The sequence below is a fragment of the Molothrus aeneus genome, chromosome 9, assembly GCF_037042795.1.
Source record: "Molothrus aeneus isolate 106 chromosome 9, BPBGC_Maene_1.0, whole genome shotgun sequence".
Classification (NCBI taxonomy): Eukaryota; Metazoa; Chordata; class Aves; order Passeriformes; family Icteridae; genus Molothrus; species Molothrus aeneus.
The window spans coordinates 11,790,288-11,807,431 of record NC_089654.1 but is presented as its reverse complement, the minus strand read 5'-3'; the positions used below and the strand labels follow the sequence as shown (position 1 = coordinate 11,807,431).

The 17,144-nt window shown below is 41.5% G+C and overlaps 1 protein-coding gene and 1 long non-coding RNA gene across 2 annotated transcripts in view; one reads left to right on the top strand and one right to left on the bottom strand.

Annotated features, from left to right (window-relative positions):
• Positions 1-3,576: 3,576 nt before the first annotated feature.
• ST6GALNAC5 (ST6 N-acetylgalactosaminide alpha-2,6-sialyltransferase 5) overlaps positions 3,577-17,144 on the bottom strand; it is a 66,148-nt gene continuing 52,580 nt past the window's right edge. Inside the window, exons 4-5 of the mRNA XM_066555270.1 lie at positions 12,544-12,651; positions 3,577-5,929 (exon numbers count right to left, since the gene is read on the bottom strand). Coding sequence (XP_066411367.1) covers positions 5,698-5,929; positions 12,544-12,651 — 340 coding nt within the window. The 3' untranslated portion in view covers positions 3,577-5,697. The remainder of the gene's footprint in view (positions 5,930-12,543; positions 12,652-17,144) is intronic.
• On the top strand, positions 6,323-17,003 carry LOC136559847 (uncharacterized). Its single transcript, XR_010784059.1, has 3 exons — positions 6,323-6,410; positions 11,064-11,205; positions 15,295-17,003. It is a non-coding gene; the product is annotated as an uncharacterized lncRNA (long non-coding RNA).

Genomic DNA, 17,144 nt, shown 5'->3' with positions numbered 1-17,144 from the left:
GAAGCCACACCAAATGGTTCCCTTGAGAAATTCCTTTGTTTTGCTATTAACAGACTCTCACCATGCTCTGTGTTTGGATCACAATAGGCTCCAACTGACCTGACAGCCAGAGTTAACTCAGCAAAGTCCTAAAACTTTGTACCTTGCCACATATGAATTACTCCATTTATCTTCCCTGTTCTTCAGGAAGCAGCTAGTGTTCTAAAAGTTACTCATTAACACCTGTCTGGGTTGTGTAAAGAAACTGGCAGATTTAAATAGCACTAGAGATGTCCTAAAAAAGACAAACCTGTTCTCAGAAACAAAGTTACTAAGATGACTTTCTGTGTCTGCTAAAATGGGTGCAGTCTTGCTTTCCATCTGTGCTGGATGCTTTGGCATTGCTGTCAGTAAAATGAGAGTGCAGTTCCTGTGTTAGATCTCCCATGGAGAGTATGGCAAGGCTGGAACTGGGCTTTAGTGTACAAGGTGATGTTCACTGGATACATTTTTGCATATTTTTTATCTATCTATTTATTTAAATGCAGTCTAGCTCCTGTGTCCTGCATCTAGAAATGGCCTATGGCAGCTACCAAGGGAATAGCATAGAAAAATAGAGGAAAATATATTGTGGCATTTTTCCTGTGGAATTCTGCTTGTACCCTTAAGATGATGCTGTATCCTCTTAGCCTTATTTTCCTATGTTCAGAAAGGTTCCATAGAGTGAGGATCTTTCTTTTTTTTTTTCTGTGTTAACTGTGTAACTTCTTTGGAAGTCTTTTGCAAACCTAGTTGTGGAATTCCAAGCAGATCCATCACTTGGATCTCTTTGTCCCCTTGCTTCAGAGAACCTTGAAGAACACTTAACAGATTTGCAAGGCAGGGGTTTGCTTACAAAAGCAGCATTACATCCCAGCCAGTCTGTCTTCTTTATGACTCCTGATTTTGTTCTCACAGGTTGCCATCTGTTTGTCTGGATTGCTGGGGTTGTCTGTAGTTTTCCTGTCTGTTGTGTTTTCCTGACGACTCCTGGTCAAAGCACTCCATAGCAGACAGGGACACGGTGATCTCTGTGCAGCTTCTCTGGTGTGGCCTGGCTTTCAGTGCCAGGCAGGACAAAGGGAGTGTCCCTTCCTCCTGGCAGTGCAGTGCAGCCCTGTGCTCTCCACTGGCCCCCTAGAGGGGGCTCAGCACACAGGGGATGCTGCTTCAGGGCCTGGTTCCACCCTGCCTTTGCCTTGGAGTCTGTTCCACAGCTGGCCCAGGTGAAATCTCCAGCTTTGCTTCTGCTGTGATGCTGAATCTCCACCTACATGCTGGTCAAAGGGCATCATTTGACATTTCATGTTTTGGTGTAATTTTCAGTGTGAAAAACATTTAACAGTCTAGTGGTTTTAAGGGTATTTAGCATAAGCAGTGCCATTTGACAGTCATTTTATAAAAATCTTTGAATGTTATATTGTTCTGCTTCAGCACAGAGAAATTTCACACCACCTTAGACATTTGCCCTTTCTATATCCTAGGTTTTTTTAAAAGAACATTTCCTAGTTTTTATTAAACAAGATTGTCCTTAATTTTTTTCTTCTTACAAAATCATATGTTTGTTATATGCAAGGTGTATCTTTGCAGCAGGCAGCTGGAAGTTCAAAGTGATCAGTATGAACTGTTAGCCCAGGGAAGACAGAGGTACTGATACCTGTAAGGTTTCTGTACTTCCTTTTGTTTTGCTGTGGCTTTTGCTGCCTTACAAGTACTCTTTGTTCAACTGCTTATTAATTTCTTAATCCCTAAGCTATGCTTTAAATTGAATTAGAAATTGTGTCTCTTTGCATCAGATTAAATAATTAACTTTCATTACAGAAATTATTATCAGCATTTTTGGAAGAGTTTTTGTGGCACTTATGATCAACTTACAGAATCCTGCAAAGAAATCTATGCAAGACAGCCACTGCTATTGAGCCAGGACTGTCAGCTCCAGCCTGAGTTTGATCTTCATATTCCAGGGGAATAAAGCTAGATGGCACAAGGCACATTTCACTCCTTACTGTTTAGATTCCCCTCACCCCATTCCCCAATGCTTTTCCAGCTATTTTTATCTTACTGTTTCCTTGCAATCTTAGAGGTATTTTGGGTAAAAAATCACTTAAGTTTCCTTTGAAATCTGCCTGGAAAATGCAGCAGGGAAGCAGGAAGTCCCAGGGAAGCAGCTCCAGAAGGATTTTATCAGTTTCCTGCCCTGTGTGAATGGACATGGCAGTACCACTGTGTGTTCTGCTGGATGGAGCCAGGGCTGCCAGGCAGCAGCCCCCAGTCTTTCCCAAATCTTGTTCCAAGGCTGTAACTTGGTCTTAATTTTTTAACCTCTCCTTTCCTTAGTTCCCTTATGAAGAATAAAGTGTTAACTTTCTGAGGTCTGTAGCACTTTGGGTGGAAGGTTTCTCCATGTGCATCATGGTTTTGCTTTGTATCATGGTGCTGTCAGCATTGAGCCAACAGAACACAAAGCAGCTGTGGTAATTTTTCTTCTTAGTTGCAGAGATGTTTTCTTTATCATTCTCAATTCCAGTTGCACATATCATGGTGTAAGAGCTACAGTTCTTCAAGATGAAAAATATCTCCTGACAAAGGCAAGTGTAAAAGCCTAAAGGTATGTAAGGAGTTCAGAACTAAACTAACATAGATCTTGGAATTGCTGATATCTGTAAACACTGTTTTGCAACAGCTTTTAATATGTGAAATGATGCTCTGCAGATCATGAATCAATCAAATTATAGTGAAGAGTGTGAGATGACAGCATAAAGCAGAGAATGGCAGCAATGCCTAGTTTGTACTACTTATCCCTAGGCTGACAGCATTTTCTGTCATAAATCTGTTTGGTTTATAACTAGGCCATAAAACCTTACATCAGGCTGAAATGCAGCAGGATTCTGTAGTTCAAAAATTGTGCATTTGTAGAGAAATACATCAGTGATTTGTTAATTAAAATTGCAGAGCTTTAGCAGTTATTTACATTTCTTCTGCACTCTTACAACTTGTGCTTTTTGGACTCAATTTATGTTCCATGTAAATCTGTGTGATCTATTTAAAACTTGCTGTCTCCTTGGCTTCATCAAATTCCTTTTTATATATACAGGTGTGACTTAGAAAATACTCCTTCATAATTTTTGTAATTAGATGGGGGACCTTGCTGAAACTTCACAGGAGGCTGATGAGACTAAAGTGAGTTTGGGTTTGTTTTGTTTAAAATATGTGTATGAGGGTAGCAAGAACACAGAGCTATTAACAGAAACTGAACAAGGAATGAGTTACAAGGCTTAGCTTGGCTGTCTTAGGAGATTTAGTGTCCTTACAGTTTATTCCATGTTTCTTCATATTCTTAATGCTTCCCCATATATACTTGACACTGAGCAGTCTTGCAGACAGGGAACAAGCCTGTGGAACACAGTGGGGTCTGGCAAGTCTCTGTGTTTCTATAGAATATTGGAAGTAGACCAGTGTACTCTATCTTTAAATGATCTGATTTTAACAGTAGCATAGCTAAACATATAGCATACACATCCTGCAGCCCTTGAGTGATGGAAAAACTAAGAGCTCTAGTTTAAAATGAAAAGATCTTTTTATTATTTTATCAGTAATAAAACAGGGACAGAAGCATCAGAGGACCTACTGTGATCTGTACCGTGTCTTGCAGTCACATTAGAAATGATCTGTAAATCAGTTTGACAGATTTCATCAACTGGGGCAATATATGCTGCATACACACCCAGTACACATGTTGAAAGGAATGTTCAAGCTGCCATTAGTTCAAAACCCATTCTGTTTTTTATAGAACGCAGTGAAATCAAGTGGAAGAAATAAAACACCATCCATGAAAGAAGGAGAGGTAAACACCAGCTGTCAAGAGAAAGGTAACATGCACTTGGCATTCAGTTTGTAAGCTGAGTGGTGTGTACCAGGAAGAACACCAAAATAAAGCTTTTAAGGCAAAATACATTATAGATTCTTACTTTTTGATAGTGGGCAGGGCTGCAGCAGGACAGTGGCTCTTGGAGACTTGCACTTCAGGTTCAGGCAGTGTTACAGAGGTGACACCAGTTTGCCCCTGCCAGGACAGTTCACTTTGTCCCCAGAGAATTAGGGTATCTGTGGGGCAGCTGCAGCTATTGCTATCCAGTTTTGGAAAGAGGAAGACCATGGGTTATAAGGGGGTTTAAATGAGTGTTTGGTCCAGTTCTGTGTCTCACCTCTGAGGTTCAGCTTCTTGGATTTAGGTGTTTAAAGGTAGTATCTTTGTTCTAGCTTTTGCACTTGTCTAATGAGAGACACCTTTCATCACCTGAGATATGTTTCATGCAATAGTTACTGATTACTTCAAAAAAATTTGAGATTTGATATTTGTGAAGCAAAAGGAAAAGTAATACTGTAACTGGAATCTTCTTTATTCACAAGCCACATGTAACCCAGTAATTCCCACTGTGAGGTTCCATACACAGCATGAGCATTGTCCTTCCCCTTTGTCCTGCAGGGACTCACCACGCACATAGAGGGACTTCATTGAAAAAAAAAAGCAGAGTTTAACTTTGCTCCTCTCAGGAGGACAATTTTGTACTCATGGAACACTTTTCACATCCCAGCTTCAGTGTGATCCAGAATCTCCGAGATCAGTGATGATCTTGGGACAGTGGAAAGCAGAGATTTTTGCAGGTGCAGTGCTGTGATCTCTCTGGCTACTATGACTGGTATTGTAATACTGGTAGTTTACCTTCTTCATTCCAGAAATTTGGTCACATTGTGCTGAGCAGCTGTGGCCTGGTTCGTAGTCTGTTGCCTCAGGGGGGTTGCTGGCAGCCTCCTGCAGGAATACAGGAGGCAAAACAGAATACAACTCCTCCAGCCTTAGCTTTCTTCACTGAGAAGCTGCTGCCATGGCCAGTGGGGGGGGGTTTGGCTTTTTTTGGATAAATTTTGTTTTCCCTCCTTCCTCCCACCCCTATTTAAAAAACAGCAGCTCGATAGCACAGCAGCAAATGCACATTAATATCAAACAGAATTTTCACTACCATTTTCATATTAACTTAAGATGTTAGAATGTAAAGTGAGCTGGATCTGCACATGGGACCACTCTTGCTGTTAAAGGCTTTAGGCTGGAACAGAGCCCAAAATTCTTCGAAGAAATCCAACATTTCTTGATCAAATATTAATTACATGCCATATAGAATTATATATTTCAAACAAGTTTTATAAATAAAAAGCTAGGCCTTTCAAACCATCAGCAATATTAATTTTGGATTTAAAAGATTATGAAAGATAACCACATAACTGTGAATTAGAAAAATACTGGCCTAGGTTGCATAAAAACCTCCATTAAATAAATACGCAAAGTTTTCACTATGAAAATTCAGTGGCATTGTACTTAAAAAAGCCATAATGAGTTAAAGGTCCCTTAATGACTCTCAGGTTGTGTTTCACGAATCACAAACACACACAGGACGTCAGATGGCCCCAAAAGGTGACAGACTGGGTTCATACAGTTTAACAGCAAGTACTGGGGGTGTGTGCTGCTCCTCCATGCCACTCCTGCCTGCTGCTCCTGCCCGTGCCAGCTGCGCACCCCGGGACCCTTCTCCTCAGGCTGCCGTGCTGGCCCAAAGCCCCAGAGGCTGCTGCTGCTGCTGCGGGAGATGCCGTGGCTGGGTTTGTGTGTCCGTGTGTCCGTGCTCAGGCCAGCGGGCTGGCCTCGGGCTGGGCTCCAGGGAGCGGCTGTGGCTCCCAGTCGGGCTGGAAGAAGCGGATGTTGAATGTCCGAGCCCAGTTCTCGAAGACGCGCTTCTCGGTGAGGAAGCGGTGGTGGCTGCCCTTGCGGCCCCGCTCGTGGGAAATGTACATTGTGCACTCGTCCGGGCCCAGAGGCTCGTAGTAGTGATAAGGTACTGAAAGATGATTAGGATCCCTGTGGAAAAAAGAAAATAGATGGAAGCCCAAGATGTTCTTTCTCATTGATTGAAAAGATGTTATCTTTAATGAACTGATGGGCTCAAATCCACTTTTCCTCACAGTTAAACTATGTAGCTGGTTTTTTCCTTGCGTATCTAATACATCAGAATGGGGCAAAGGTGTTTTCTTTGCTTTTTCTTTTGCTCTCCTTTAATCCTCTTCCTCCCAGTTAAATGAAGGACAGCAGTAGCTCAGAAACAAGGGAGAGTGCTGCAGGGCTGTGTTACTACTATGAAATTTGAAGTAAACTGCTTAAAAGAGATTTAAATCTAGATTGTGATTTGTTAAAGGTCCTGCAGAGGTATTTCCTGAACTGGGGAAGAAAGAGAGGATGACAGACGAAGGTGGTTATCTGTGTCACATCAGCTCAGCTGAGCGTTCCCGGCATGCTGCGCGCGGTTCCGAGAGCACAGCTTCAGTGAGTGTCTGCTCGCCAGGTCAGTGCTACAGGTTGCTGGTGCTGGCATTTTAATCAAACATCTGATGCACAAATGAGTTCTTTATTTTACAACAGCAGCTTTCATGTATCTAAGCTAAAAATTAAAACAGTTCACCCATAGTATCTATCTGACCTTGTGAACCCGTTCACATTTCCCAGCGGGAGATGAGGGACTCGTGGTGACACACTGGATATGCCAAACACCAATTAGATACTTAGGATAAAGTTCATTTTAGCAGTTCAGGCCTCAGTGTTCCCATGAAACTTTCTATAAATGGCACATCTGTATTATAATAAGCCAGAGCAATTCATTCTTCTTTTATTTTAATCTCTACCTATACCCATGATGGTTTATTACTTTGGGCACAGGCGTTTTGGGCCGACAGAACTCACACTCTTTCTGTGTCATAAATACTAAGAGAGCAAGCTGTCCCAGAGAGAATTACCCAATTGTATCCCTCTCTCCCTGATTGCTACCAGCTATTTTGCTGTAGCAGAAAATTTTCCAATATCAGTATTTAGTGAAGCCTTGGAGCTGTGCTGTGTTACAGCCTGAGCTGAACAGGACCCCAGCACAGAGCAAGAAATCTGACACAGACTCAGGGCTGTCAGCTCTAATATACAGTTGATTATTTTCATTTTGAAGAGCTAATATTTAAGGTCACTTTCAATTGAATGCATCCACAATCTGTCAGTAGTCTCTGCTGGTCATTATTTTTACTGTGTAATTCTGTCACCTACGCAATTTTCTAATTTTTCTTATTTTGCCATTATCCATATTGTATATGCAGGGTAATGTATGATATTGCTGCTGCTTTCCATTTGTGCCTTAGATGACGTTTTAATTCGATCAGTCTGCCTTCCTTGTAACACAACATGGTGATCAATCTTACAAGACCAGAACAACAATAAAATTACATTTCTAGAATAAGATGGATTCTAAACTTATTAAATATATTCTCACTGGAATACATAAGAGTGAAACAAAATCCTTCATCACCTCACCTACAGAAAATGTATTTGTAATCTAAAGCTGCCCTTCATGTAGAAATTTATTATTTCTAAGCTACAACTATTAGAATTCAATCTTCAATTAATTTTTCACTTTTTTGATACATTGAACCTCTTATTGTCGCTTAAATGAATAATTTGTATGGTTACTATAAATCTAATAGGATACATTTTCATGTGATGTGTTTTTGTTAAGAACTACTAAACAAATAGGCCTCTGCCTCTCATTCAGACTGCTCCTCCTTCTTGCACTAAAGCTGGATTTTATTCTTGGGATTTTATTCTTCAGTTCAACCTGAATGCTTGGTATAAATTTACTGCTTTAAAGTTAGGATTAGTAAAGTTGAAATCCTATGTCAAACAGACTTGGGAAAAATGCAGCCCCAGTTAAGGGGCCAAGTGACCCTCTCAGGCTGCAGGTGCCTCCAGGCAAGGTGGTTTTGAAGCCAGGGATTCCACATTCCACCCCAGTATGTCCTAAGTGGATGTCCTTAGCTCCTGTCAGGCTGTACCAGCTCACTGCATCCTGTGCATCATGCCACCAGAACCAGCCCAGGGGCACCTGGTGCACAGGGCCTGGCAGGTGAGAGAGGCAGGAGCTCAGAGCAGGCAGCCTGTGGGGCTCAGGCCTTGTGTGCAGCTCTGCTGGCTGAACTGGGGCTGAGACCAGGGCAGGAATGGGGGCTGCTGGCTACAGACCTCCCTAGGAATACTCTGCAGCTGACTGAGGTTTTAAAGCCGAATTCCAAAAGCTTTTAGATTTGAAATTCTGAAGGTTGTTTACATATGGAGGACCTTCTCATTTTATGGGAGTTCTGGCTTCCCCCAGATTGCATGCTTGTAAGCTTTGGATTTGAATTCTGGCTTGAGTACACCATAACCCAAATTAACTGTGCTGTGTTATCTTCTAACTCTGCAATTAGCTTGTGTCACCAGCAAATGAAATGCATGAGTAATTTCTGTAAGGAAATTGCTTGCCACCTCATTTATTAACATTAAAACAGATGCTGTTTTATCATTGACTGATACTGGACATTAATCAGTATTTTGTCAGACTCTGCATGCATATTAATAGCACAGCTGGGAGGAATCTCTGGAAGTTCCTCTGTAAGATATCCTGTGCTTCCTGCCAGCACAGCACCCGTGGAAGTGCCTGTACCCCTGTCAGTCAGCTGCTGTTTGCCACTTGAGTGCAGTTTCCCACAGATGGTATCCACCTACAGCAAAAGCTGGAGGTACAACACAAAAGAAAAAAGGCAGGGAAACCAGGCCACCCCATACCACATTCTGGTCAGCCTCTTTCCTTAGAAATGAAGAGCCATTCTAAATCAACCCTCTAAAACTATAGGTACTCACACACTTTGTAAAATAATTCATATTTTGACGTGTGAGTTAAGTGTCATTTATATGTTGAGTGATGGGCAAGATGCTGTGTCAGGACCATGAAGATTTCTAGATAATCTTTTGCCTTCTATTCCTAGGATCTCCTTTCCCTGACCTCCATAATTAGTCCTGTCTTCCAAACGATGTATGCATTTGTAATTAAGCTAATAAGGTGAGGCATATGGACCAAAGAGCAGGACTAGCTCACATACAGCTTACAGTTTCTCATAAGCTCCAGGAAATGTAACCATCAACAACTGCTGCTTTGCATTTGATTTAAAGGAACTGAACGTGGAGAGAGAGAGGTAAGAAAACACTAAAGTATTTCAAATACCAATTTTCAGGTGAATTATCATGAAAAATGACCTGGCAGTCAAATGAGGATTCTTACAGGAAAATTATCTGGTTCAATAACTGGAACGAAAATTATTCATATTAGTTAAAATAAGGCCCAGAATTAAGTTTTAAGTTTCTGAGAGTTCCAGAAGGCCCGTGAAGAGAAGAAGAGTTAAAGAGGGTTCATCTAACTAACCCCTTGAGTACTCCTTGTGTCTAGGAGTACCCTGAGACCTGCAGGGAACCAGCCTTTCTGTCCCTGCTGCCCATAATGCCACAGACAGGGGCTGGAATTCCTACAAACTCACTAAGGCTTATCTTGTCCTTCCCAGCCCTGCTGCTGAGCACCCACAAAGGGAAGCAGCAGCCCTGCAGTGCCTTCAGGAATTGTTGTGCTACCTGGGCACCACTGTCAGGCTCCTGCTGAAGGAAGGCAAGAGGAGAATCCAGCATGTCCCAGTTCAGGAGTGAGTGCTGTGCAGGGCTGCCAAAGGGAGTTCTGAGAGGGAAGTGCTTCCCATCTGGAAAGGCTTGGATTGGATCCCTGGGCATTGGAAAAAATACAGCAAGACGGCTTGTCTGCCTTGGGACAAAAGAGTGAGTGAGAGGTGTGCACACTTCACAGAAATGTTTGCAATGTGCATGGAAGAACAAGCTTTCATCTTATTACAGAATGCACAAGACAGCATGAGAGCAATATCAAGCCATTAACCCTTACTATAGCATAAATCTGTAGCAAGCAAAGGGGCTTGAAATTACTTATAGCTTTGCTGTAAAGTACTAGAAATTTATAATAATTAGGACACCAAGTCCAGTTAGCTATGAAACTCAGTGTCCAGTGAAAATAAATAAAAATTAATCTAAAACACCTTGTTGCAAGTAATAGTGACAAATCTTTTAGTCTCTGCTCCAGACTCCTTCACTAAACTATTTTTCCTGCACGGGTGCAAAGCAGTTTGTTTAATGATCTTAAGCTAATAATTTGTAGCAGAATCAACAGCATGAGATTCCTGGTACCTTTGAGGTGTCCTTCACGTTACAAATGTGACACTAATTTAGTTCCATGACAGTGATCACCACACTCATTACTTATTCCACAAATTAATACTTAAAAATGAATGGGTATCTATCTGCTGAAGTTATAAATTTGGTGATACTAATTATGAACAGAAATAAGATTTCTTGGTGGTTTTTTTTCAATCTTAATGATTAGTTGCACAGCAAGTAGGATACCCACACACACACATCTAGCACACACAGATTTCAGTTGTTTTGTTGGGACTTTTTGGGTTGATTTTTTTTATTTTAATAGTAGATTCTTATTTTGTCTGACTGAAAACCAGGAAATATGGCTTACGATTACAGAATATTTCTTTCTGCTATTCTGTTCTGTTGTCTTATTTCTTTGAAAGAAAGCATTGTTTTAACTTCTTAATGAGTGGCTGAAGAGCCAGCTAAGAAGGTTAACTGTATTTATGGCAAGAAACTCCTTTCACAGATCTTCATGGACAGCTTCTTCCAGGCATGGCAACTACAGTTTCCCCCTTCATCCCCTGGGGAATCAAGCTGAAGACATTTCATATTACTTTGATTAAGAAATGACCTTTTCCCTTTTTACAACCAGGTGTGTGTACCTTTATGTGAAGATTTTTTTATGCAGGCTGTAAGAACAATTACATCTTTCACTGGCAGGACTGATCTACAGCCTTTCTTGTGTTATAATTTAAGTCCATTTGATTTCAGTGTATTGATTCTATAAAAGCCTTTCATATGCTCTCAGTGATATTTTTAGTCTCTCTCAAAACAGTTTGTTTGGCTTTAGCTGGCTTTTTTTAATATGTATCTAAACTATTCTGACTTTGTCTGAAAAGTCAGGATTACACAGTATTTTGCAGTAAAATGCTGTCTTCTGCATTTTTAGATCATCAGTTTAAGAATTACTTCCATGTGCCATGGGAATAGAGCCACTTCTGGAATGAGACAGACCAGCCACTTACAGAAACTGAAGTAGTATGTGTTGGCCAACTGAGATGACAGAGGAACGAGATGCTGTGCTGTGGAAGGTATTTGTTGTCTGGCATATCTGATCTAGTTTGCAATTTTCCTTGGAGAATTCATGATGAAGTCTGGCAGTACATCACAGAATTTATCATCAGTATTTTGTTAAAGTTTGTAGAAATTCTCACAAAGTGGAGTTTAGTGTTGACATTTTATGCTGTGATTTCTTTGGGGATTTCTACAACGTGCCCAAGACAAATGCAGATTCCTGAACAATCCTTGTAAGTGCTCAGAGGAAAGTCAAAGCAGTCCCATTCTTTGAGACTAACTCAGCACTGCAGCCTTGCCCTCCCTGCCCCTGAAAGGCATCCAGAATTACCCAATGAACCAGACTTGAGACAGATCACTACATTTGCAATAGAAAATTTAAGCAAGTACTTCTTGATGAAAGGGGTTTGTGAGCAGGTGATGAAAAGCTGCACTGAGGCCTCGTTCCAGACTGGCTCCAGCTCTTCCCAGGTCACCCAGCAGAACAAATGGGATCAGCACCAGCTGTGGGCAGGAACCACTCAGTGCTGGGCCAGTGCTGGCTGGGCAGGTGAGACTTATGTCAGCATCAAGACTGCTGATGTAATACAAATTTGTCTGTGTTCAGACTGGTATCTTGTGGCTAAGGTAATTTTGGTCTAGCACTGGAAGTTCTGAAGCCTCTCCCTGTGTCACTGATCCACAGTGGGAAAAGCTTAACCAGGAGCTGGGGTCTGGGTCCTGAGCATGCCTGGAGGCAGAAGGGGGCTGGAAAAGGGCACAGGCTGTTGTGTGTACAGCAGCCTCCACTGGCACAACTGTGCTGCCTCTGCCTCCTGTGACCCACCCCTGGCATGCCCAGAACAGGACCACAGGACTGATTCTCTGGGGCCAAATTCACGGGACGGGTTTCCTGGGCACCATTTAGGAATTGGCGTTCATGTGACAGAGGTACAAAAATGTTAATTTGAGTTGCACAGAAAGTCCAATTTAGAAACTAGTCACTGAGAGAATACTGTTCCTCTATTAATTTGGGGGGAACTCGAAAAACAAATTAAAAGTAATGTTTTCCCGTACTTCTTTCTTCAGATTAATTTCATGCCAATTACTGCATTACTTTTAGCTGATAAATATTCAGAGACTAAAAGAAAGCAACAAGATGGATTAATTCTCCCACAGTAACAACAAATTTTAAAAATATTTTATATAACATAATTAAATGCTATTTGTTGTTTTCAGAATGAGATCATGGGACATCTCATTAATTGCTTTAAGAGGACTGAAGACTTGTTGCAGAGGAAAAAGAGTAAAAGATTCAGATACTTATCTGTAACATTAACTTTGTTGGCTAATAATGGTTCTAAAATAAATCCTACCTGCAGAAATCCGGTGGCACCATGCCATAAACATTTATCCTGTCACAGAGCTCTAATGCGATAGTCATTGTGAACCAGCCCGTGCTAAGCCAAGTGTTGGATATCTTCCTGAAAGCAAAAACATAATTAAGTTTCTAAGCTGGCAAATAATTCTTGAGATTTATTTATTTATTTATTCATTCATTCATTCTGAAGCAATTTCTCGGCATTTTCTTCATTCTTGTAAAAGGCTTTGAAAACTGGGTAACCAAGACGACTTTGCCTGTCCATCTTCTAATGATTTTTCTGGTGCCTCCTGTCAGTGGAGTAATCTGGGCAGGAACTTTCCTCGTTGTAATTGATTTTAAGCACAGCAACATTAATACTTAGCTGCCCTTTTGACTTGGTTTCTAGAAGCTCCCAGCCTGGGAAATCTTCATCCTAGGAACCACCCCAGGTGCCATCCCTGCCCAAGGGGAGCCTGACAATGGGAATGACAGGGCTGGCAGGGAGCCCTTAAGGCAGCACCTCTCCTGCCTTCACTGCAGGCTGGGACATGGCTTTAAAAGAAGCTCAACTGATCCCAGTATTACTTAGGCAAAGTAGGAGATACCACCCTGTAACTGCTCACAGATGTAAGGGACTTAAAAATTGTGTTTAAATTTTGCTGTATCACATGTTCTTATCTGCAAAGGTTCACTCAAAGGTCTCCTTTCAAATGCTGTTAAAGAATAAGACAGGAATTCTCCCTAATGGCTCCTCACCCAGCTAGGAAAGTCCCACAGGAAGAAGTTCAGGCTTGTGTTATCTGCAGCCCAAATCGTCCTCAGATCCCTGCTGACAGCCTGTCACAGTGACAGGCTCTCCCTTCATCTCCTACTAAAGCTCAAGCACCAGGGGAGCAAGTGCAGGCTCTGGGAAGGCCTGGGCACTCTACCTGAATATATTAATGTAGGACCTACATTAATCCACTTCCCCCACACCTATATCTGCCGATACCTGTGAAACTTGGTCACAGCCCCCCAAAAAGCACAGCAGGAACCATGAGGTTCTCTTCAGAGAAGTTACCAGGAAATCCCATGTCCTGGCCCAAGTTCCAAGGCCATCTTTTACAGTTTACCCAGTGATAGCAGGATGTGGAACACTCTTGGAAGCAGGGACCTGAGGCCATGAAAGCTACTGCAAGCAAGTGCCAGCAATCACTAACATCTAATTCAGCTGACAGGAGCCATCACACAGCTTCCCAAGCTAATGCTAAACTAGCTGGTTCCAAGTAGGTCACCTAGAGGGCAGTAGGAGGAGATGTTTTGAGCACTGTCAGATTGAGGAATGCCTTGTACCAAGGTTTCCCATTTCCTCAGGGAATCAGACTACTACAAGGAAAAAAAAAAAGTGGTGGTGTCTGTGCCAGCTGCTTAAAAGACACTTCTAAACATAAGGGAATTCTTTGACTAACTATGCCTGGAGGATGCTGAGGAGCCTAGGTAATTTTTCCTGTCCTTAGTGGATCACCTGGTAATGTATAAACTCCCAAAACACACATTTTTACTGCTCCTGACACACAGACTTTCAAGCTAAGCTAGCATTTGGAGAATGACATGTTATAAGCATCTCATTATTTCCAATTATGGGGCCTTATTTATTTTCTGACTGTGCACTGAAGCTTGGAGGGGGTGGTGCAGTTTGTCACAATGTCATAGCTGGGTCATAAGCTCAGTGGAGCCCTTCAGGCATAGCAAAAATATACAACAGTGAGAATTTTTGGCTCAAAATTATTAGCAAAAAGAATGGTAGGGAAAAGCCTAAAAAATTTGTTTCTCTGCCACCTGAGCTCTGAATCACTAGATAATTCAGGAACATGTTTAGGGTAAGAGTGCTTTGGAGCTTGCACAAGTCCTCTGTTCCAGGTGCCCAACACTTATATTCCAAAACCAAGGGAGCAATTGCAGCCAGACACGACCAAAGCTTTGCACAGGGCAGGACACCCAGCTAGGCTCTCTGCTTTATTCTCTGGGTTAGCTTCCTTTCTGCTTACACACACTTAGGCTGTCATTTAGTGCTTTCCAAAAACAGGAAAACAACTGAATATAACTAAACTGGCTTAGAAGCTGAATAATCAAATAAAGATTCAAAAATTCATTAAAGTACCACTCTGCCCTCTTTAAATACCATGTCTGTAGGACAGCAACACAAAAACAGGGTGACAGTGTCTTGCATTTCCTAAAAGGTCTGAGCAAGAGTCCAACAAAAGAATACTATTTTTATACCTAATCAGCAGTAATGAGAGAATATGAAGAACTGTCATGTGCTTATTAGGGGAAATTATCAGATATTCTTTTATATGATGAACTAACACACTGTGCTGATAATTCTGTAGTGCACACTAAATTACAATTAAAGGCCTTTCTGCTCCACCAGAATCTCATTTATAATCTCTTTGGAAATACTCTTCCTGCAGTTATTTCATTTATGCTGCTTTTATCTAATTACTATAATATTGGTTTTGAATCGTATTTTCTTAATGTACCCTTATTCAATTATAAAGTTATTTTCAAGTACAGTTACTTTATAATGCCAAATATATTGCTCTGCAGCCTTTGTCTTTCACCATGATATTTAACTGGCAATGTTTTCTGAAGTTTTTTCTTAATTTCAACATAATTTTTTTCCAAAAAGCACAATACATCTCATCATTTTCAAGATGGAAATTAATAGTCTGATTCTGGCAACCTTGCAATCATGATTCTCTCTCCCTCCTTTGTTTTTTTGTAGGCACTAATGTCAAGAGCTCAGCAGAAACCCCCCAGGGAACAGCAGCATTCTGGGCCTTACAATGTTCTGCTCCTGCCCCCACAAGTACCTGAAGTTTTTCCCTTACAAATTATTTCTTATCCATGTTTCTCTTCATTTCCCCTTTCTTCTGTGCAGCTTATTAATTTATTTTCATCTCCTGTTTTAATCTTCTTAACCCTTCAAGTATGCAGTCTGTGCCCTCTATAGGAGTGGTTCATTCAGAGCAGAGCCTTCAGTTTATTAAAATCAACAGGGCCTGTTCCTCAGGCTGACATTTGCTGGCATCTGAGTGCCCTTGAGTCACTCTGAGAGTTCCGGGTGCCCATGACTGAGTTCACTATAAACTTGTTACAATGTCATTAATGGCTCAAATGCCTTGAGAATATTTCAGGACGTGAGCCTGGTGCCTGTGCAGAAAAAGAAATGCTTTCATCACACTCACAACAGGCCTCTGGCTCTGGATGGGTGATGCAGAACCAGAAAGAGCAGCCTGCCTGAAATTGCACAGCATGTGTCAAAAAAAGAACAGGATCCTGGCGGTGTCAGGGAAGGAAGGGGACCCTGGCTCCCCATGGCAGAACTGAAGTTCTGAGAGTGAAGCAGGAAGGGAAGCTGTTCCTCAGAACTGGGAACAGCATGTGATCCTGTCCTGGATCACCAAAAGCATAGTCCAGGAAAGGAGGTGGCAGTGTGCATTCCTGTGTCCAGGGCCTCCCCCTGGGGATCATGGTGGCCAGGTCACAGTGCAATTTGTTGACCTGCATGCCTTTGTAAATACTGAGCACACAGATAACCCTCTGCACACTTCTTGAAGGGCTCAAATGCTTAATTCACCTTCTCACTTTGCTTTACTCTGGAAAAGACAAACACATCACAACTGGCAAGGTATCTCCTCTTGTTATCCTTCCTTCTTGTTCTGGCAGAGACCCCAGTTGGAAGATGAAGGGAAGAACCTCTAATGTTACAATTTAATGTCACAAAACGGACCAAGTTACTCTGTGCTCTGGTTTGAGCCTGAGTCAGCCACAAACTCAGATCTGCTGTAACTGAACAGAGCTCTGCAAGCAAACCATGTGGGGTGTGACAAAGGCAGCAAATACCAAGCAAACATTGCCTTCAGCTAAGAGGGTACAACAGTTTCCTCTAACACTGGTTCTGCCTTTCTCATGTAGCCCAGAAAATGAGATGTGTGCTTGAGTCCACAACAAGATCGATCTCTGTTCAAGCTTTGGTGTGTGTGTGTTTTGTATTTGTAAGGTAGAACATCTGACTGTGAGTTACTGCACAATAAACCTACCTCTTCATTTGTATCTAAGTGGGGACCCTGTGCCATTTTTACAGCAGCATATTTAATAAGTAAAAAACCAGAACTTCATTAAAAATAAATGTCTTTTGTTCTGGGAAGTCTTTCATTTGAATGCCCATTTTCAAACATTATGTGTGAGAATATTCAAGTACTGCAGTGGGTCACTTACTACAAATTTGATTTGAAGATCAGCCTACAAGTCTCATAAACAGTCTCATAAAGATGTAACTATCATGATAACTTTCCATTTTCCAGTTGCAAATGTAAGATGAACTGTTCTGAAGCACCTAATGTATGACTAATGTTTATTTGTTTTACAAGAAGCTTTACAGCTGCAATGTTCCAAAAATGCTTAAATTCAATAAACAGCTATTACAATTCACTGAATGGTGGCATTTCCTCTATAAGAAAACATAACCTATCCATTCTAATTTTTCAGAGTCAGTGAAAAAAACTTTAATGTATATTACCCCAAAGTGAGATTTAAACAGTTCCTGCCTCCTTGACTCCATAAACATTACAT